Source organism: Salvelinus alpinus, chromosome 11 (assembly GCF_045679555.1).
Source record: "Salvelinus alpinus chromosome 11, SLU_Salpinus.1, whole genome shotgun sequence".
Lineage (NCBI taxonomy): Eukaryota > Metazoa > Chordata > Actinopteri > Salmoniformes > Salmonidae > Salvelinus > Salvelinus alpinus.
The window spans coordinates 64644398-64668467 of NC_092096.1; the positions used below are offsets into that span (position 1 = coordinate 64644398).

The 24070-nt window shown below is 45.0% G+C and overlaps 1 protein-coding gene across 4 annotated transcripts in view; it reads right to left on the bottom strand.

Moving 5' to 3' along the window:
* Positions 1-24070, bottom strand: part of LOC139534666 (actin filament-associated protein 1-like) — a 138687-nt gene that overhangs the window by 59196 nt on the left and 55421 nt on the right. Inside the window, exons 1-3 of one of the 4 annotated variants that reach the window (XM_071333981.1) lie at positions 20700-21322; positions 9947-10075; positions 9326-9408 (exon numbers count right to left, since the gene is read on the bottom strand). In XM_071333981.1, the coding sequence (XP_071190082.1) occupies positions 9326-9408; positions 9947-10075; positions 20700-20751 (264 nt within the window). In that variant the 5' untranslated portion in view covers positions 20752-21322. Of the gene's footprint in view, positions 1-9325; positions 9409-9946; positions 10076-20699; positions 21323-24070 lie in introns of those variants that run through there. The other 3 variants (XM_071333980.1, XM_071333983.1, XM_071333982.1) reach the window with 3 other exon arrangements.

Below are 24070 nucleotides of genomic sequence, written 5' to 3' on the forward strand. Positions count from 1 at the left end.
TAACCCCTAGTAGACATTAACCCCTAGTAGACATTAACCCCTAGTAGACATTAACCCCTACCAGACATTAACCCCTAGTAGACATTAACCCCTAGTAGACATTAACCCCTAGTAGACATTAACCCCTAGTAGACATTAACCCCTAGTAGACATTAACCCCTAGTAGACATTAACCCCTACTAGACATTAACCCCTAGCAGACATTAACCCCTAGTAGACATTAACCCCTAGTAGACATTAACCCCTAGTAGACATTAACCCCTAGTAGACATTAACCCCTAGTAGACATTAACCCCTAGTAGACATTAACCCCTAGTAGACATTAACCCCTACTAGACATTAACCCCTACTAGACATTAACCCCTACTAGACATTAACCCCTACTAGACATTAACCCCTACTAGACATTAACCCCTACTAGACATTAACCCCTAGTAGACATTAACCCCTAGTAGACATTAACCCCTAGTAGACATTAACCCCTAGTATACATTAACCCCTACCAGACATTAACCCCTACCAGACATTAACCCCTACCAGACATTAACCCCTAGTAGACATTAACCCCTAGTAGACATTAACCCCTAGTAGACATTAACCCCTACCAGACATTAACCCCTAGTAGACATTAACCCCTAGTAGACATTAACCCCTAGTAGACATTAACCCCTACCAGACATTAACCCCTAGTAGACATTAACCCCTACTAGACATTAACCCCTAGTAGACATTAACCCCTAGTAGACATTAACCCCTAGTAGTCATTAACCCCTAGTAGACATTAACCCCTAGTAGACATTAACCCCTAGTAGACATTAACCCCTAGTAGACATTAACCCCTAGTAGACATTAACCCCCAGTATACATTAACCCCTAGTAGACATTAACCCCTAGTAGACATTAACCCCTACTAGACATTAACCCCTAGTAGACATTAACCCCTAGTAGACATTAACCCCTAGTAGACATTAACCCCTACCAGACATTAACCCCTAGTAGACATTAACCCCTAGTAGACATTAACCCCTAGTAGACATTAACCCCTAGTAGACATTAACCCCTAGTAGACATTAACCCCTAGTAGACATTAACCCCTACTAGACATTAACCCCTAGTAGACATTAACCCCTAGTAGACATTAACCCCTAGTAGACATTAACCCCTAGTAGACATTAACCCCTAGTAGACATTAACCCCTAGTAGACATTAACCCCTAGTAGACATTAACCCCTAGTAGACATTAACCCCTACTAGACATTAACCCCTACTAGACATTAACCCCTACTAGACATTAACCCCTACTAGACATTAACCCCTACTAGACATTAACCCCTACTAGACATTAACCCCTAGTAGACATTAACCCCTAGTAGACATTAACCCCTAGTAGACATTAACCCCTAGTAGACATTAACCCCTACCAGACATTAACCCCTACCAGACATTAACCCCTACTAGACATTAACCCCTAGTAGACATTAACCCCTAGTAGACATTAACCCCTACCAGACATTAACCCCTAGTAGACATTAACCCCTAGTAGACATTAACCCCTAGTAGACATTAACCCCTACCAGACATTAACCCCTAGTAGACATTAACCCCTACTAGACATTAACCCCTAGTAGACATTAACCCCTAGTAGACATTAACCCCTAGTAGTCATTAACCCCTAGTAGACATTAACCCCTAGTAGACATTAACCCCTAGTAGACATTAACCACTAGTAGACATTAACCCCCAGTATACATTAACCCCTAGTAGACATTAACCCCTCAGCTAGTACATTAACCCCTAGTAGACATTAACCCCTACCAGACATTAACCCCTACCAGACATTAACCCCTACCAGACATTAACCCCTACCAGACATTAACCCCTACCAGACATTAACCCCTAGTAGACATTAACCCCTAGTAGACATTAACCCACCAGCATTAACCCCTAGTAGACATTAACCCCTAGTAGACATTAACCCCTAGTAGACATTAACCCCTAGTAGACATTAACCCCTAGTAGACATTAACCCCTACTAGACATTAACCCCTACTAGACATTAACCCCTACTAGACATTAACCCCTAGCAGACATTAACCCCTAGTAGACATTAACCCCTAGTAGACATTAACCCCTAGTAGACATTAACCCCTAGTAGACATTAACCCCTAGTAGACATTAACCCCTAGTAGACATTAACCCCTAGTAGACATTAACCCCTACTAGACATTAACCCCTACTAGACATTAACCCCTACTAGACATTAACCCCTACTAGACATTAACCCCTACTAGACATTAACCCCTAGTAGACATTAACCCCTAGTAGACATTAACCCCTAGTAGACATTAACCCCTAGTAGACATTAACCCCTACCAGACATTAACCCCTACCAGATATTAACCCCTAGTAGACATTAACCCCTAGTGGACATTAACCCCTACCAGACATTAACCCCTAGTAGACATTAACCCCTAGTAGACATTAACCCCTAGTAGACATTAACCCCTAGTAGACATTAACCCCTAGTAGACATTAACCCCTAGTAGACATTAACCCCTAGTAGACATTAACCCCTAGTAGACATTAACCCCTACTAGACATTAACCCCTAGCAGACATTAACCCCTAGTAGACATTAACCCCTAGTAGACATTAACCCCTAGTAGACATTAACCCCTAGTAGACATTAACCCCTAGTAGACATTAACCCCTAGTAGACATTAACCCCTAGTAGACATTAACCCCTACTAGACATTAACCCCTACTAGACATTAACCCCTACTAGACATTAACCCCTACTAGACATTAACCCCTAGTAGACATTAACCCCTAGTAGACATTAACCCCTAGTAGACATTAACCCCCAGTAGACATTAACCCCTAGTAGACATTAACCCCTAGTAGACATTAACCCCTAGTAGACATTAACCCCTACTAGACATTAACCCCTAGTAGACATTAACCCCTAGTAGTCATTAACCCCTACTAGACATTAACCCCTAGTAGACATTAACCCCTACTAGACATTAACCCCTAGTAGACATTAACCCCTAGCAGACATTTACCCTTGACAATTCATTTCCTAAAAGTAGGGCTCTGAGGTTCTCCTGACACCCTGACCATGTGACCCGCTCAGGAAAACTCCTGTCCTGGAGTTAAGAGCCCAGCTTGGTTAAACCAGACTGAAAGCTGTACTCACCAAGTAGAACAGTGTGTGTGTGTGTGTGTGTGTGTGTGTGTGTGTGTGTGTGTGTGTGTGTGTGTGTGTGTGTGTGTGTGTGTGTGTGTGTGTGTGTGTGTGTGTGTGTGCAGCGTTCCGTTTGGTCTAACCAGGCTACAGGTCCCTGCCCTTACATTTACGTTCTATCTACTCTCTCGAGGTAAAGACACAGTAAGCAATCAGCCTACACACACACACACACACACTAGTGTGACCCAACGTCTCAGATTTTGGCCCTTTGTCCCACAACCAAACAATCATGTCCAAAGAGCCAACTAAGGAAACTCTTTATGTGGTTGAGATCACGGCCACAGATTTCACAACTGTCTGCACAAATCAACACTTCTAATGTGTTGTCTCTCTCTTTATCATACACACACAGTACTCTTTCATACGTTCTCCTTCACACACACACACACACAGTACTCTTTCATTCGTTCTCCTTAACACACACACACACACACACACACACACACACACACACACACACACACACACACACACACACACACACACACACACACACACACACACACACACACACACACACACACACACACACACACACACACACACACACACACACACAGGGTGGTTCAAAGTGAGGTTGATTGGGCTGGTTGGACTTAGCCACCCCAATTCCTGTTTATCTAATTAATGGATATACTGTATGAGTCTCCTAATCCCTAATGATGTGTGTGTGTGTGTGTGTGTGTGTGTGTGTGTGTGTGTGTGTGTGTGTGTGTGTGTGTGTGTGTGTGTGTGTGTGTGTGTGTGTGTGTGTGTGTGTGTGTGTCAACAAAACATAAATTCCCCTGACACAAATAGCTATTCTTAGCGACAGAGGGACTCTATCAACATTGTATTTCTCTGCTAATAGCACCACCCATGTGGCCAGCATATCTCCGCCCTGCTCACTCAGAGGGTCTGTGTTAGCATGTCAGACGACATTGCTAAATGATGTTATTATGCTTATTCTAGGAAGTCCAGGACTGTTGACCCAACAAAATGCTATATAGTCATTCAATGACCAGATGCAGTCATCGCCCTAAACCAAGATTGCGGCTTCACTAGTATCCGTTCCACATACAGTAACATCATCTGAAGCAACAGAGAGAAGCCCTGGTTCGTCTCATTCCGCTCCCTCTCCAGAGTGTGTGGGTTTGGCCCAGAACTAGTCCGTGGCCGGTCACAGAAAGAGCGTGGCTAGGGTTGCAAAACTTTCAATAAATTCCCTGATTTTCTAGAAATCCTGGTAGGAGGATTCTGGAATTCCTCCTTATCCCATCCTGTTCTGGGAACCAGGATTTAGGGAAAACCAGTGAATTTATTGAAGGTTCCTGGAATTTTGCAACCCTAAGCTTCCCCTGCAACAAGCCCGCTGCCGACACACTCAGCCCTGGGTGTGTATGTGTGCGTGTGTCTTTCTTTCTCCCTAACATGCTATAGGGTTGATATGACTTACAGGAATGGATGAGACAGAAGACAGAGCAAGGGAGTAATAGAGGGAGAGAACATTAGGGGGAGAGAACATTAGAGGGAGAGAACATTAGAGGGAGAGAACATTAGAGAACATTAGAGGGAGATTCAAGGTATGTGAAACAGAACCAAAGAAAGTTGAAAAACACAGCTACTTGGAGAGATTTTCCAGAGGTCAGCATCGCAATGTAATGAATGGTACTTTCAGAGAGAGAGAGAGAGAGAGACAGAGAGAGAGAGACAGAGAGAGAGACAGAGAGAGACAGAGAGACAGAGAGAGAGACAGAGAGAGAGAGAGAGAGAGACAGAGAGAGAGACAGAGAGAGAGACAGAGAGAGAGATACAGAGAGAGAGAGACAGAGAGACAGAGAGAGACAGAGAGAGAGATAGAGCGATATATATATATACAGTGGGGCAAAAAAGTATTTAGTCAGCCACCAATTGTTTTGCACATTTGTGGCCTGCTGGAGGTCATTTTGCAGGGCTCTGGCAGTGCTCCTCCTTGCACAAAGGCGGAGGTAGCGGTCCTGCTGCTGGGTTGTTGCCCTCCTACGGCCTCCTCCACGTCTCCTGATGTACTGGCCTTTCTCCTGGTAGCGCTTCCATGCTCTGGACACTACGCTGACAGACACAGCAAACCTTCTTGCCACAGCTCGCATTGATGTGCCATCCTGGATGAGCTGCACTACCTGAGCCACTTGTGTGGGTTGTAGACTCCGTCTCTTGCTACCACTAGAGTGAAAGCACCGCCAGCATTCAAAAGTGACCAAAACTTCAGCCAGGAAGCATAGGAACTGAGAAGTGGCCTGTGGTCACCACCTGCAGAACCACTCCTTTATTGGGGGTGTCTTGCTAATTGCCTATAATTTCCACCTTTTGTCTATTCCATTTGCACAACAGCATGTGAAATTTATTGTCAATCAGTGTTGCTTCCTAAGTGGAAAGTTTGATTTCACAGAAGTGTGATTGACTTGGAGTTACATTGTGTTGTTTAAGTGTTCCCTTTATTTTTTTGAGCAGTGTATATAGAGAGAGAGATAGAGACAGAGAGAGATAGAGAGAAACTGCACTCCCATCTCTCTAGTTTCCTAGGGGAACCATAAAACATGCAACTCTCCTTTGACCTGGAGTCACTGGCAGTGTTCGGGACACACACACACACACACACACACACACACACACACACACACACACACACACACACACACACACACACACACACACACACACACACACACACACACACACACACACACACACACACACACACACACACACACACACACACACACACACACACACACACACACACACACACACACACACACACACACACACACACACACACACAGGTGTGTCAGGAGTTGGGAGGTGGCGAGAGAGCAGAACCATATTGAACTCAAAACTACCCTTCTGCTTTATATGAGACTGTAACATGCCCTGGGACATTTCACATGGTTGCAACATCCTCCAATATGATTGGACGTGACATTCACGGGACAGAGTAGTGCATGCGATCTGTGTTGAGCTCATGCAACATGTCTCAAATTGTCCAATCACATGCGGTTGAAGAATGGGGAAAGAATTCCCTGTTCAAGGACAATGAACAAGTTGCGTTGCGATCTGATTGAAGACATTGCATTTCTCGTACAAATCACTACCATGCCCAATCAGTGCGGGTTAGGGTGCTCCAGGAAAGTATTTCCCTTGACTTTTTCCACATTTTGATACGTTACAGCCTTATTCTAAAATGGATTAAATTGTTGTTTCGCCCCATCAATCTATACACAATACTCCATAATGACAAAGCAAAAAAAAGGGTTTTAGACATTTTTGCAAATGTATAAAAAAACATATATATATGAAATATGACATTCACATAGAGTACCAGTCAAAAGTTTGGACACACCTACTCATTCAAGGTTTTTTCTTTATTTGTACTATTTTCTACATTGTAGAATAATAGTGAAGACATCAAAACGATGTAATACACATATGGAATCATGTAGTAACCAAACAAGTGTTAAACAAATATATATATATATATATATATATATTATATTTAAGGTTCTTCCAAGTAGCCACCCTTTGCCTTGATGACAGCTTTGGACACTCTTGGCATTCTCTCAACCAGCTTCATGAGGAATGCTTTTCCAACAGTCTTGAAGGAGTTCCCACATATGCTGAGCACTTGTTGGCTGCTTTTCCTTCACTCTGCGGTCCAACTCATCCTAAACCATCTCAATTGGGTTGAGGTCGGGTGATTGTGGAGGTCAGGTCATCTGATGCAGCACTCCATCGCTCTCACTACAAATGATAGTCCCACTAAGCGCAAACCAGATGGGATGGCGTATCACTGCAGAATGCTGTGGTAGCCATGCTGGTTAAGTAGGCCTTGAATTCTAAATAAATCACAGACCGTATAACCAGCAAAGCACCTCCACACCATCACACCTCCTCCTTCATGCTTCACGGTGGGAACCACACATGCAGAGATCATCCGTTCACCTACTCTGCGTCTCACAAAGACACAGCGGTTGGAACCAAAAATCTAAAATTTGGACTCATCAGACCAAAGGACAGATTTGCACCAGTCTAATGTCCATTGCTCGTTTTTCTTGGCCCAAGCAAGTCTCTTCTTATTATTGGTGTCCTTTAGTAGTGGTTTCTTTACAGCAAAATCAACCATGAAGGCCTGATTCACGCAGTCTCCTCAGAACAGTTGATGTTGAGATGTGTCTGTTACTTGAACTCTGAAGCATTTATTTGGGCTGCAATCTGAGGTGCAGTTAACTAATGAACTTGTCCTCTGCAGCAGAGGTAACTCTGGGTCTTCCTTTCCTGTGGCGCTCCTCATGAGAGCCAGTTTCATCATAGTGCTTGATGGTTTTTGCGACTGCCCTTGAAGAAACTTTCAAAGTTCTTGAAATTTTCCGGATTTTGACTGACCTTCATGTCTTATTAAAGCAATGATGGACTGTCGTTTCTCTTTGCTTATTTGAGCTTTTCTTGATATGATATGGACTTGGTCTTTTACCAAATAGGACTATCTGCTGTATATCCCCCCTACCTTGTCACAACACAACTGATTGGCTCAAACACATTAAGAAATTAACTTTTAACAAGGCAAGCCTGTTAATTGAAATGCATTCCAGGTGATTACCACATGAAGGTGGTTGAGAGAATGCCAAGCGTGTGCAAAGCTGTCATCAAGGCAAAGGGTGGCTACTTTGAAGAATCTCAAACATAAAATAGATTTAGATTTGTTTAAAAAAAACATTGGTTACTACATGACTCAATACGTGTCATTCATAGTTTTGATGTCTTCACTATTATTTGACAATGTAGAAAATAGTAAAAATAAAGAAAAACCTTTGAATGAATAGGTGAGTCCAAACATTTGACTGGTACTGTAAGTATTCAGACCCTTAACTCAGTACTTTTGTTGAAGCACCTTCGGCAGCGATTACAGCCGATTATTCTTGGTTATTACTCCTCAAGCTTGGTACACCTATATTTGTGGAGTTTCTCCCATTCTTCTCTGCAGATCCTCTCAAGCTCTATCAGGTTGGATGGTGATTATCACTGCACAGCTATTTTCAGGTCTCTACAGAGATATTCGATCAGGTTCAAGTCTGGGCTCTTGCTGGGCCACTCAAGGACATTCAGAGACTTGTCCCAAAGCCACTACTGCGTTGTCTTGGCTGTGTGCTTAGGGTCGTTGTTCTGTTGGAAGGTGAACCTTTGCCCCAGTCTGAAGTCCTGAGCGCTCTGGAGTTTTCATCAAGGATCTCTGTACTTTGCTTCGTTCATCTTTCACTCAATCCTGACTAGTCTCCCAGTCCCTGCCACTGAAAAACTTCCCTGCAGCATGATGCTGCCACCACCGTGCTTCACCGCAGGGATGGTGCCATTTTTCCTCCAGACGAGACGCTTGGCATTCAGGCCAAATAGTTCAATCTTGGTTTTCATCAGACCAGATAATCTTGTTTCTCATGGTCTGAGATTCCTTTAGCTACATTTGGCAAACTCCAATTGGGCTGTCATGTGCCTTCTTCCATTTAAGAATGATAGAAGTCACTGTGTTCTTGGGGACCTTCAATGCTGCCAAATGTTTGTGTTTTGGTACCCTTACCCAGATCTGTGCCTCGACACAATCCTGTCTCAGAGCTCTACGCACAATTCCTTCAACCTCATGACTTGGTTTTTGCTCTGACATGCACTGTCAACTGTGGGACCTTATATAGACAGGTGTGTGCCTTTCCAAATCATGTCCAATTAATTAAATTTACCACAGGTGGACTCCAATCAAGGTGTAGAAACATCTCAAGGATGATCAATGGAAACAGGATGCACCTGAGATCAATTTCAAGTCTGATAGCAAAGGGTCTGAATAATAATGTAAATAAGGTATTTCTGTTTTTTATTGTTAATAAATGTGCAAAAATGTTCGCTTTGTCATTATGGGGTATTGTGTGTAGATGTTTTATTTAATCCATTCTAGAATAAGGCTGTAACGTTAAAAAAAGTCAAGGGGTCTGAATACTTTCCGAATGCACTGTATGTGATGTAAAGGTTGTGATGTCATAGGTCAGAGAGAGAGCGATGGTGTGTGAGGTGGTCTTACGAGCCAGGGGTGTGGGATCTCAGGGAGTGGCATCTGAGGGGGTGCCGGAAGGCTGCTGTGGACCTCTGACTTGAACGAGGGCTCTGAGAGAGGAAGAGAGAGAGAGATCAAATTAGTATCAACAAACATAAAATGCAATGGCATGGATTAGGTATGATGATAATGGTAATGAGGTAGAGTGTGTGGATTGAGGGTATGAAATGGCTGTTGGTCTGGGTTGAGGACTGACGCTGAGTAACGGTTGTATGATGGTGAAGGTTGTGGTCTTTACCGTTGAGGATCGTGTGGAGGATGTAGGAGATGTGAGAGTGGAGTGAGATTGTGTAAAGGTTGTATGCAAGATAATGATACAGTCAGTTTATCCCTACCTACAGTAAATGTACATACTGTGTGTACCTCAACTACCTCGTACCACTGCACATTGACTCAGTACTGGTACGTCGTGTATATAGCCAAATTATCGTTACTCATTGTGGATATATTCCTTGTGTTATTATTATTATTATTTTTTCTCTCTACATTGTTGGGAACGGCCCTGTAAGTAAGCATCTCACTGTCAGCCTGTTGTTTATGAAGCACGTGACAGATGCCAGTGTATTTGATAATAGCTGGGGTTGTAACCTTTAGCGGTGAGGACCCTGTGGAGGATGTCAGAGATAAGCATCTTCTTTTCCTTGGCCCCAGCGCTCAGATACTCCCTGTCCAGCAGGTCCAGGAACAGACGCAGCTCACACACCAACTCCTCCATGGCTTCAAAGAGACAAAAAAAACACACGGTGTTAGAATGTTAGACATCATCAGGGTTGATGGCAATGTCTTGGTAATGGATAAGCACTACGTTATGTGTATGAATGACATCGTTGATTTCAACAGTGCCTGGCAATACAGTTACAACAGCCTCCTGTCTGAGGAAACAGAAGAACAGCTCAGGTGTTATGCAGAAACCTTCTGTAAGACATTCACAGTGTTAGATACAGATGGAAAGGTAAACCCAGGCTGGCACTGGTACAACACCTGAGGAATCTCCCTCCCTGCTATCAATGCTGATTTACAGCTCTGGGAAAATACACCTCCTCTCCTCTTCATACAGCAAAACAATAGGCAAAGCCCATATAAATACATAGCTGAAGGTGTAGGTAAGGGTGTGTGTGTGTGTGTGTGTGTGTGTGTGTGTGTGTGTGTGTGTGTGTGTGTGTGTGTGTGTGTGTGTGTGTGTGTGTGTGTGTGTGTGTGTGTGTGTGTGTGTGTGTGTGTGTGTGTGTGTGTATCTCTCACTGGGAGTGAAAAAAGGGTATGGTTCTCTCAGGACATGTTACGGATCGCTTCACATTGAGTTTGTAGGGGTGATATGAGGGTGTTATGCGCTGCACATCAATACAGAACCAGGCTGTAGATAAAGAACACCCCTCTATCTTCCATAGTTCAGCCCTTTGAGTTCCAGTAGAGCCTGTCATAAACATGAGATTATGTAATTGCTGATGACATCATATGAAGGCTAAAGAGGGGAGGTTGGCAGGTCCAGTCTCCGCTGTTGACATGACCTTACAAGTTGTAGTTGGTTAGCTCATCATATAATCATAGGTCCTATCTGTGGTTAGTTCTGCAGAGAATTCACCGGAATGTGTATATATATATATATATATATATATATATATATATATATATATATGTATATATATATACACACACACACACATACTTACAACAGTATGTGGACACCCCTTCAAATGTATGCCACCATGCATAAAGCGACGTCCATACAGAAATGGTTTTTCGAGATCGGTGTGGAAGAACTTAACTGGCCTGCACAGAGAACTGACTGCAACCCCATCGAACACCTTTGGGATGAATTGGAACGCCGACTGCGAGCCAGGCCTAATCGCCCAACACCAGTGCCCGACCTCACTAATGCTCTTGTTGCTGAATGGAAGCAAGTCCCCGCAGCAATTGTCCAACATCTAGTGGAAAGCCTTCCCAGAAGAGTGGAGGCTGTTTTAGCAGCAAAGGGGGGACCAACTCCATATTAATACCCATGATTTTGGAATGAAATGTTAGACGAGCAGGTGTCCATATACTTTTGGTCATGTAGTGTATTATCGAGTTATGCATTATGTCATTAGGTCCAGGACGATACCAGTATCGCAATATTTAATATAAATAAAAACACGCAGACCAACCTGCTGTATGACTAATATTGTGTGTTATAGCTTAGAAAATACATGTGACTCTGGATGACAACATAATGATGTTTGTTTACAACATTAGAGCTGTTTTCCTAAAGAAGTTAAATCTGCTTTGTCTTTTGTTTCCTTGACACAAAACCAACGAGTATTTGCAATACTGGTATATGTCACAGTAAATTATAACGCAACTATAGGCATCCCATCTTAATGTGAAACCTGACGGACAGCCAATGAAACGCTTTGGAATGTTCTTAGCACAACAGCACACAGTGTTTTTGGGCAGAGTCTCAATTCACAAAAGTACAGTACGCATTGTTTTTGGGCAGAGTCTCAATTCACAAAAGTACAGTACGCATTGTTTTTGCCAGACACCTGCAATGATATAATATCTAGTCGGCCCTGTAAAAGCCTGAAGGACCCCCTTGACTTCAATGAATGATAGTGATGTACAGTTTGAGGAGGGTGGCCCAAACTTTTGATCAGTTGTCTGGGATGGAGATTTGTGCATACCGTTGTCTGGGATGGAGATTGGTGCATACCGTTGTCTGGCATGGAGATTGGTGCATACCGTTGTCTGGGATGGATATTGGTGCATACCGTTGTCTGGGATGGATATTGGTGCATACCGTTGTCTGGGATGGATATTGGTGCATACCGTTGTCTGGGATGGATATTGGTGCATACCGTTGTCTGGGATAGAGATTGGTGCATACCGTTGTCTGGCATGGAGATTGGTGCATACCGTTGTCTAGGATGGAGATTGGTGCATACCGTTGTCTGGCATGGAGATTGGTGCATACCGTTGTCTGGCATGGAGATTGGTGCATACCGTTGTCTGGCATGGAGATTGGTGCATATCGTTGTCTGGGAGAGACATTTGATTTGATTTGACATTTATGAGGTTAAAACACACGCTCATATTTCACTCTGAGCCATGGACAAGACTGGGAGTCTCTCCCTCTCTCGATACAAACAGCAACTTTCACACATTCCTGTTTTAATCGTATTATCCTATGAGAGAGGTGGAAGCCAGGAGGGAGAGAGAGGTGGAAGCCAGGGGGAGAGAGCGGGATATAGAGGGGGGAGACAAAAGACAGACAGACATAGGAGAGAGAAAAAGAGAGAAGGAGAGAGAGCCATAGGAAATAGCCTAGGACTAAACAAGCACCTCAATATCAGGCTAAAATAGTCGTTGGTTACTTTCTGCCCTTCAGAAACAGATTTTTGATCAGTTTTCCAAACCCCAGACCAACACTTAGTCATGCTGAACAACGTCATTACAGCAGTCTTGGACCAGTTGTGTAAATGGCAACAACAACAAAAAAAAGTGCATGACAGCATACATGGATTCCAGCCTTTCTTACTGTACACGTGTTGCAGCCAGGAGTCTTCAGAGTTTTACGTCCAATTTCACAGTGTATTGGTGAGCTCATGCCTTTGGATAGAGAAAGACTGAATGGTTTAGCGGACTTCCAACAGGGGTGGTCAAAACGCGCGTTGGGGGAGCAACAATATGCATTAAAATCCCAGACGGCTTAAGGGAATTAGAAGTAGGTGGTGTGGAGCGAAGAGGACCACCCTCAAACAATCCTTTAGGGCTATGAACTAAAACAGTAAACCACGCAAACAAACCACCCACTCACTCTCTCTCTCCCTCCCTCTCTCTCTCTCTCTCTCCCTCCCTCGCTCACCCCCCCTCCCCCTCTCCCTCCCTCCCTCCCTCGCTCACCCCCCCTCCCCCTCTCTCTCCCTCGCTCACCCCCCCCTCTCTATCCCTCCCTCCCTCCCTCGCCCCCCATCTCTCTCTCTTGCTCCCCCTCTCTCGCTCACCCACCCCTCCCCCTGTCTCTCTCTCTCTCCCCTTCTCTCGCTCACCCCCCATCCCCCTCGCTCCCCCTCTCTCGCTCACCCTCCATCCCCCTCGCTCCCCCCACCCTCTCTCTTTCTCCCCCTCTCTCGCCAACACTCAGCACTCTACACTAACAAAACTCCCCATGTCAACAGGCTCCGATGCCAAAAGATAGCTTCTGGCTGGGCCTTCTTAAAACACTAAACCCCCTCTTGAGTCAAGATGTGGACACACCTTGAACCTACAGGAGAATGTCTCAGCTCGGGGGCAGTCAGTCGTAATTCTTGGACCAAGCAAGAGAGGTAAAGGGTTATGAGGAAGATCACGGGGGCCAAAGGGTTTACATGTTTGCGTCTAGGTGGACAAGTTAGGTTCCAGGTGAACGTGTTTAGGTTCTAGGTGAACGTGTTTATGTTCCAGGTGAACGTGTTTGGGTTCCAGGTGAACGTGTTTGGGTTCCAGGTTCCAGGTGAACGGTGAACGTGGTGAACGTTCAGGTGAACGTGTTTGGGTTCCAGGTGAACGTGTTTGGGTTCCAGGTGAACGTGTTTGGGTTCTAGGTGAACGTGTTTAGGTTCCAGGTGAACGTGTTTGGGTTCCAGGTGAACGTGTTTGGGTTCCAGGTTCCAGGTGAACGGTGAACGTGGTGAACGTCCAGGTGAACGTGTTTGGGTTCCAGGTGAACGTGTTTGGGTTCCAGGTGAACGTGTTTGGGTTCCAGGTGAACGTGTTTGGGTTCCAGGTGAACATGTTTGGGTTCCAGGTGAACATGTTTGGGTTCCAGGTGAACATGTTTGGGTTCCAGGTGAACATGTTAGGTTCCAGGTGAACATGTTAGGTTCCAGGTGAACATGCTAGGTTCCAGGTGAACATGTTAGGTTCTAGATGAACATGTTAGGTTCCAGGTGAACATGTTAGGTTCTAGGTGAACATGTTAGGTTCCAGGTGAACATGTTAGGTTCTAGGTGAACATGTTAGGTTCCAGGTGAACATGTTAGGTTCTAGGTGAACATGTTAGGTTCTAGGTGAACATGTTTGGGTCTAGGTGAACATGTTTTCGGACAAGGTCTTGTTTGGGCCTAGATCTATAGTTGAACTTGAGACCGTCTGCTTTCACTGACATAAATACCAGTCTTCTGTTTAAAATTAAATGTTGTAGTGCCCTAATTTAAAATGGACTGACTGTATACACCCGCCCACCATACTTTCTTTAGTGTGTGTGTGTGTCTGTCTGTCTATCAGTTGTTTGTGTGATGTCTGACAGGTCCTTAAACACTGCTCTACCTTCTCCTGTGACTTTTATGATAGGCCCTAGGCGGTGTGGATGTGTTTAAGAGCTGGTCCTGACTTGAAAGGCTGTCACGTCCCCAGACTAAACACAACAGACGTGTGTGCTACAGACAGACACCATATATAAATAAGAGACAGACAGAGAATGATTAATGCACAAATACACACCCACAAACTCAGGGCAAGAAAATAAATCTGATGTTTTTATCTCTCACCTTAGAGACTGCATTTCCCATAACAACGTGTCACTACTTTATTAAGACACACTAAGTGCTAGGCAACCTACCTATAGATGTAGGATCTTAATTTGACCACCATGTTGTTTCAGGATATGTCCTGCACATCAGGAAATGCAAACTTGTAGTATTCAAGGTTTAAAAATGTCCGTTCATTATAATCCACACAATAATTCACATTTTCTGTTACTGCAGGATTATTTGTGAGAAAGTGGTCAAATTAAGATCCTACATCTGTATGCACAACTCAACGAACTCCTCAAAGCACAGGAAGAACAGTGGGTATATTTAGACAAATTAGAGAGAGCAGCATCATCATCCATCCTATAACCAGTCTCTAAATGGGTACTACAACTACTAATCTAAACCATATATCATGTAGGTTAGATCATAAAGGTTATGTAATCTGACAAATCTGTTTGAGAAACCTGAGCCAAGCTTCTGAGGGAGCACTGGCGTCCTTGGCTCATTTCAAAGTACCAAGCAGTAGTCTGCTGCTCCACTTTGATGTCCGATGATGGATCCCGCCCAGACTCCATGTGTTGACTGAGCTAATGGGCATGAGATACTCCAGACCTGGACCCATGACAGGCTGTTTATATGTGCACTGCACCTATGACCCACTAAACATAGTTTGTGTGCAGTGCAGGTATGCTTGAGTTCACTATTCCATAGAACGTCAATCTCAATCAGCTAATGCAGTATATAAAGTGTAATTGTGGGATATAGGGTACAACCACATAATATGTTGCTTTGTGGGAAGAATGTTGCACTTGGACGGTGGTGACGTTAATTGGGGTGGTTTATGGTCTGGCATCATCGTGGTTACCCCCCTCGCGCCAGTCGCCACCACACAACAGGGCATCGCTCAACGCTGGCTCCTTACTTTAAACCCCAAAACACACAAACACTACAGCCTGGCTCTTCCAGATGACCCTCCTACTGTGCCCCCCACCTCCTACTGTGCCCCCCCCCCATCTCCTTCTGCCCTGGGCCCGGTTTCCCAAAAGCATCTGAAGGCTAAGTTCATCGTTAGAACCTTCATAGGAGCATCATTAAATCTCCAAGCTGCTTCCCAAACCATCATTTTTAACGTTGCACTTGAAAACGCTCGTAATATAACCCCTGCCCAAGGCCACTCGTAGTTCAGCTAAGTGCGTCGTTAGATGCGTTTTTGCCCTCCCGCGTCACTTTATACACAGAAGATCCCCGCTAAACAGAATCACATGGTTTATCCGTCTCTCTGTTATCGCTGATAAATTCAGAACAAAGTTGACTAGAAATACAAAGTTACCAGTGTCTTTGCAATTGATTCAAACACGCAACGTAGGCTATAAAAATATGCTTAAATGAAAACCGAGAAGACTGCATTAAAATCTAAAAACGGTAGGCCTGTTTCAATCATATTCAATCATCAATCATAAGACAGTATTGTCTTTTATCGATGATGGTTATGATATCGTTTAGGACCTTGAGCGTGGCTGAGTTGCATTGTTGGCTAGTGTCTGTAATTTGTCTCAAAATATTTCATGATGTGTCGCCTAACATGCACAATGATGTGCCAAGTCTAATATTGTGCATTTCTATTGGGTAAGTATTACAACAAGCCTCCTCCATATTTGCAGCCATAGGTGTTATTAATATCTCTCTAGAAGCTGATCCGTCATCAGTACTGTGAAATAATACTAATGTTAAGGAAAGATTTGAATGGAGAAACTGATCCGAGAGCAGTGCTCCCCATCTTTCGATCCTACCCAGTATCGACACATGCTCTAACGACGCAATTAGCGGCCATTCTCTGCCTTGTGTTTTGGGAAACACATGTTACATCTTCGGCCGTTGTAGGAAAGATGCATTGTTAAAACACTCGTAAACCTAAATTCCATCGCTACCGAGAAACCGGGCCCTAGTCTGTTTGGATTGGGTTGGCACTTCCCTTCCTCTCTCCCTCCCTCCTTCCAGGCTCCTTTCCTCTCTCCCTTCACCCCTTGGTCTGGGTAAACTGAGTGCCTTACTCCTGGGTCTGAGTCGGCACATTTCCACCAGGCAGTCCACACCCACGCTCAGAGAGAGGAAGCCCGATCTCGCGGTGTCCAGAGCGGGGAAACACGCCACCTCCATTGTGCCTCTGGAACTCTCTCTCTCTGGGGCCCCTGTTTGACCCAGAAGAGTTAACCTGGGGACTATTTCAGTAGATTGCAACATTCCACAGCAATCAGATTTAAATGGGATGTGTAGAACAAACAGGACTCTTGTGACAGCTCTTTGCATCATATTTATACATGAATAAGCCCATATACTCTGAAGACCAAATTCGGGCCTGCAGGCCACAAACACCACAATCACAAGGCTCAACATCATATCAAACCATGGTCATAAAAACGCAATAAACCTTTAATAAACCACTCGTGCTTTTGAGTCCTTTCCGCTGAGAAGCATACACATGTACTGTAAGATGAGAAGAACAGTGGAGGCGTTAGATTATGATGAGAGCGTTCTCTATCGTGGTCTGTAATTACCAGGGATCTGTCTGTGTTCCACAGGGCATGACAAGGGAACATCACCATGGTTTACATCATCTCATCAGTGCCAAACCTATAGAGAATGATAGAGACCTCTAGTGGCCAGAAGGCCATTTTAGCATGGGCAGCGCCATTGAGGGCGCTCCACCATGCTTCCGCCATTTTAAAGTAGTCAAATAAGTCTACTGGGTGGGCATTCCTATGAGTTGTATCCTCAATGGCCCTGCCCATACTGTCACAGATGCTATAATAGCGCAGATATAAAGATGAGTCCTCTATCTATCTCTATGGCCAAACCACAAACATCTGAGTCAGACTGATCGACTGATCTACTGCTCAAAACCTCATCTGAGAGACGGGAAGTTGGATTCTGTAGTTCAGAGAGAGACAGGAAACAGAAAGAGGGGAGAGAGAGGGAAGTAAGGGAGTAAGAGACAGAAAGAGACAGCGAGAGAGACAGAAAGAGACAGCGAGAGAGACAGCAAGAGACAGAGCGAGAGACAGAAAGAGACAGAGAGAAAGAGACAGAGAGAGTGAAACTCCTCCAGTATGTGTAAGAGGATAATTACAAAGCACTAAGGAAAGGAGAAGAGGAAAGTGGTTAGAGGCTCTGGATTTCAGTTGGACTCATCTTTCTTGGAAGAATGGAAGGATGGAGGAGACTTGGTGGTGAAGGGAGGATAGCATTCTGGTTCCCATCTCATACTTAACGTTTGTGGTAAAGATAGAGCGATCCATGTATTGGCCCAATGCCAAGTTATCTACTGTGACGTTAAAAATTCAAGCCACTTTCCCTTTGATTGACAGCTCCTAACCAGACAGTCTTTGACGTGTTTATTCCCATTAGACTACACCCAAACACAGACCACAACCACCCTTTCTTCTCCCATCCCATCCCGTTTTTATTCCAAAAGCCACCGTTGTGCCCCTCCCTAAATCCACGACCCCACATTTGGCTGAGACAGAACCCACCCTCCCCATGTAACGCTAGCGGTAGTTCCATCCTCCATCCAGACCACCTTCATCTTAAATCTTTGCCCCAGACAGACTAACTAACCGGCTCATCCGTTTATGTAGGCTGTTAAGCCTATTACATCAGTCTACGGGTTAATGAGAAACGATCAACAACACTTGTAGCCGTTATTGCCCCGAGGATATTACCAAAGAGCGGCAGGAGTAGTCTTTTATAATGACTCGTACTGTATGCATTTGGAGATTATATCCGATGGCCATTCAAAACCAATGTTACATCAAGTCAAAGGGCCTTGGATTTGTATTGCATAAGGGCGCAGTTACACTATATGATGGCCACACCATATGACAGTCATACTGAATGACAGTTACACTGTATGACACAAGTCTCATATAAATCTGAATCAAGGCGGTCAGTCACATAATGGCTCTTCATCACATTGGTTTTCCAATGTGCATAAGGCTATTAACAGGCGAGGGGCCAAGGGTCTCCGATTAGAGTTGGAATTAAACTCTCTGTGACTGAATGCAAGTTCAATGATTGACTGGTGAGGGATTATAAAAATTAATTCATCTCTGTTCTCCTCTTTGTTGGATCGGGTTTTCCTGCTGTTGAAAGGTGGTTCCGATGGTTTTTCTGACACGTGAAAGCCTTTAAAAATCCATCATCATTTGGGGTGCTGGGTGGGGTATCCCTTTCCCCTAAAACCAGAACTAAATGGGCCAACCAAGGAATGGGGCTAAATCACTGACACCATGCCCACATCACAGGCACCCAACGCGGTGCCAATTAATGCCACATCGTCTGAGGGTTTCCGACCGAGGGGAAAACTACAATAATAAACAGCAATAAACACATTACCACTCCATTCGTATTGCTCTCAAATGGCACCTCGTAAGGGTTTATAAACAGGGACTTGCTGAAAGAAATTGATTTATTTCTAAGTGCCAAGCTAGTTGCCTGCTGCTAGTACCCCCACTGGTGGGTAGGCTGATCGCAATGCAAAACCTAAAAACACCCTAACCGAGTCCCAGCCCTCCAGCCAAAACACACTTCTCACATTCTCATGTGGCGTGGATTTGAGATTACAGCATTACTACACAATAGTTGTCTGTCGGGGACGCCACCAAATGTGAAGCCGGAATACGTCGCGGAGCTACCTGATACCACGCAGCTGCCAACCCAAGTAGGCTGGAAGACGCTAACGCTGGAGCCAGGTTTTGTTATTGTAAGGATACAGTCTCCTGCAGAGAAACAAGAGATATGGAGCCACTTGGTGTTGTCAAACCACGACTATGTTATTGACCTCGGGGAAAATCTTAAATTACCTCTTGGTTGACCTAAGTATGTGGTCCTATGTAACACATGAGTTGTAACACCATGGCAACCTTTGAGTAGCACCCCGCAATAATGTGTGTAAAGTAATATGATACAAAAATAGCTTCATTAGTGTAAAGCAAACCGAAATATGACACCAACTTTGATTTAGAATAAGAGTGGAACATAAACATAAGCGTTCCACGGCTGCTATAGAAACTAATGTTGCCCTAATTAACTGGTGGTACACTAGCACAGGTAATGCCCCCAAATCAATGAACGGGTAAAACGCATGCCCTATAAGGCACCCCAAGTGCGCTTCCCTGGATAAAAGGTGTCACCGGTCACTTCGTCCAGTCAGTGGGCGGCAGCTGCGCCCAGCTAGGGCATAATCCAGTGATTATCATGCGGGACTGCCTGGACGCCGTAAGGGCTGCTATTCGTCAGTGTAGTTGGGTTGAGGGAGGGTAAAGGACGGGGAAGGCTCCGGTTGCAACCAGCTAGGTTACTACAGTCGCAACGCATAATTCCATGGACAACAAAAACCATGATCCTAACGACACTTTCAGGAGCCAGCGGTGGCCAGCAGTCTTTCCAGCCTCCAGCTCGCAGCTACCCCCTCTGTGTCTCTCTCTGTGTCTCAATTATGAGAAGGAACATAACTGCATAAAGAACTGTATTCATTAGACGACTTAATTGTAGCAAAGCAGAAATGACATTTTACAATGCAGGATGATAATGATAAACAAGAATGCATTCTTAGTATTAGGATATACATTGTTATAAACCATTCATTGTCGTGACAAGATATAATCAATTCCCCCTATCCGCTGCTTTTCACTTCCATTGATTTTGTTGCCTGTTGACCTGTTTCATTTTAAAACCAACAGACTATCAAGGGGTGATTGTAAATATATTTTTTCAGATACATATCAATAATTTCAGCGGCCAGTTGTTGGCGCCACTGAAACAAAGCGCATGATAACGTTAAAATAGACACTCACCCCTGGAAGCGAACAAAATGGGATCGCTCCGCATCGTGGCTTCCCAGCGCATCTATTCCCCAAACAGCAAACGGAATCAGGCGCGTTCCCGGCAGCTGCCGAATATCAATAAAATCCCTCTCCCCGCCCGGCAGCGGCCAACGACAGACCCTCGTCTGTTAATCCGAGGATAGATTTTCCCCGCGATACCAGCTTTGAATAGCCTTTCTTCACGGTGACCAACCGGCAACGTCTCCGGTCTCGCGTATCCTTTCAAACTTTTCTCCGGCTCTTTTCTCCTCCTCTTCCCTCTTTGCTTCCTTCCTGCCGTCCTCCTCCCTCTTTCAAAACTCTCGCTAGTCAAACTGCCTGTGTCTGCATGTCCTGCTCGGCTCAGAAACAGAGCGGATCTTGTCTGAATGCTTGCATCTGCAGTTTTGCACCACGGTGCTGACAGGCAGCTATAACATAGAGAGATAATCGTGTCTTATAAGCAAGTGCACCGAGAGAAGACTGCGCTTTAAAATCTGTCCCCCTGTTTTTCTGTATCTCTCTCTTCGCTGTAAAATGAGACGCAACTATTTCTCTCCGCCCAGCGCTCTCTCTGTCTGGAAGTTTGCAGTTAGCTCAGGAAAAAAAAAAAAACACGTACGGCCAGAGAGGACTAGCCCCACTCTCCCCCTTTTGCTCTGCGACAGATGGGATATTGAACTCGGGCTGGCTCGCCCCTAGGGATGGGGGAAATCGGCAGCTTATGGTAATAGTAGGTAATTAAGGACCGGTCGCGTCTGCCGCTGCACCCCGCACACCCCCGCACGTACAGGGGCCGAATCGTGCAGTTTTGTGTCCTGTGTCCGAAGGGGAGAACAAAAGACAGCCATGACAGATATGAAGGAGAGTGCAGCTCAAGTTACAGGGATACATACATACAGTAGCAGGCCATCTACCTCCTCCAACTCAACACTCACCCGTGTAGAATAGCTTAGGTAGGTATGCTATGGAAACGCTGAACTGAAAAGTTATACCATGTGTACATTGACACATATGAAACCAAGTCATATGTAATTAAGGTTTTTGTAGACTATAAACTAAACACTTGTGTGTGTGTGCCTTGCTATTCCCCTAAAAAGCCAACCTAACCTTCATTTCTACTGTATGTTAGTAGAGTGTTGGGTTAGGTCAAATTGCCAGAAAAGGACTACCACACACATTTTGTGTTCGGAGCTGATTACCTTAGACAGGGCTGTCAAAACAATGTGGTAAAATCCACCAGCAAGCTTATATCTCACTCACATCTCACTTTGCTGGTTCAAGAAACAAGAAAAATGTAAACACAATATAGTAAAACAGGTTCACAGCAAGACAGGTTTACAGCAAGACAGGTTTACAGCAGGACATGTTTACAGCAGGACATGTTTACAGCAGGACATGTTTACAGCAAGACAGGTGACAGGTTTACAGCAAGACAGGTTTACAGCAGGACAGGTGGCAGGTTTACAGCAAGACAGGTGGCGGGTTTACAGCAAGACAGGTGACGGGTTTACAGCAAGACAGGTGACGGGTTTACAGCAAGACAGGTGACAATTTTGCAGCAGGACAGGTTTACAGCAGGACAGGTTTACAGCAGGGCGGGTTTACAGCAGGGCGGGTTTACAGCAGGGCGGGTTTACAGCAGGGCAGGTTTACAGCAGGGCGGGTTTACAGCAGTACAGGTTTACAGCAGGGCAGGTTTACAGCAGGGCAGGTTTACAGCAGTACAGGTTTACAGCAGGGCAGGTTTACAGCAGGGCAGGTTTACAGCAGGGCGGGTTTACAGCAGGGCAGGTTTACAGCAGGGCGGGTTTACAGCAGTACAGGTTTACAGCAGGGCGGGTTTACAGCAGGGCAGGTTGTGAGACCTGTAGTAGATCCGACATGCCATTCCTTACAGCTAGTGTATGCTGTGTATTATGGTATGTAGTCCCAGATGCCCTTAAGTGGGTTAATTACTGTACAGGAAACTAGTGGAAGGAGGAGTGCTTGTTGAGTTGAGAACAGACTTTAAGGGAGATACCTAGTCAGTTGTACAGAGGAGGTGCGGGGGGCTGCCTTAAATTGACATCCACATCTTTGGCGCCTGGGAAACAGTGGGTTAACTGCCTTGCTCAGGGGCAGAGTGACAGATTTTTACCTTGTCAGCTCAGGGATTCGATCCAGCAACCTTTCGGTTACTGGCCCAGCCCTCGAACCACTAGGCTACCTGTAGTAAATAACATGACCAATGGGAGGAGTGCTTGTTGAGTTGAGAGTAGACTTTATAAAATAACATGACCAATGCAGGTTTTACAGTGTTTATTTAACCAGGCAAGGCAGTTAAGAACAAATACTTTTTTACAACGACGGCCTACTGGGGGAACAGTGGGTTAACTGCTTTGTTCAGGAGCAAAACGATCGATTTTTACCTCGTCAGCTTGGGGATTCGATCCAGCAAACTTTCGGTTCCTGGCCCAACACTCTAACCACTAGGCTACCTGCCGCCCCTACACTTTAGAGTGTAGGGGCGGCAGGTAGCCTAGTGGTTAGAGTGTAGGGGCGGCAGGTAGCCTAGTGGTTAGAGTGTAGGGGCGGTAGGTAGCCTAGTGGTTAGAGTGTAGGGGCGGCAGGTAGCCTAGTGGTTAGAGTGTAGGGGCGGCAGGTAGCCTAGTGGTTAGAGTGTAGGGGCGGCAGGTAGCCTAGTGGTTAGAGTGTAGGGGCGGCAGGTAGCCTAGTGGTTAGAGTGTAGGGGCGGCAGGCAGCCTAGTGGTTAGAGTGTAGGGGCGGCAGGTAGCCTAGTGGTTAGAGTGTAGGGGCGGCAGGTAGCCTAGTGGTTAGAGTGTAGGGGCGGCAGGTAGCCTAGTGGTTAGAGTGTAGGGGCGGCAGGTAGCCTAGTGGTTAGCCACTAGGCTACCTACCGCCCCTACACTCTAACCACTAGGCTACCTGCCGCCCCAGCTTCAGAGAGGAAGCTGAGCTGGAGGGTGATGAAAGATGGACCCGTTTACACCAGTTATAGTGTTAAAGATGTGGTGCAATGGATGGGCCAAGTGGACGTGTGTGGGTGTTGTGTTTCTTTGAATGTGTGTTTGAGGCAGAGAGTGTGTACAAGACAGGAGGATATGCTATAGTGTGACCATGCAAGGTGTCAACCTTTAACCTGAATTGAATGCACAACCTGAAGTGTTTCTGCGCACATGTACACACGTTGTATACTAGTTGTATACTAGTTGTATACTAGTTGTATACTAGTTGTATACTAGTTGTATATTAGTTGTATACTAGTTGTATACTAGTTGTATATTAGTTGTATACTAGTTGTATACTAGTTGTATACTTGCGACGGATTGTATCTCTTGCATCAACTCTTTCTTGGCTGA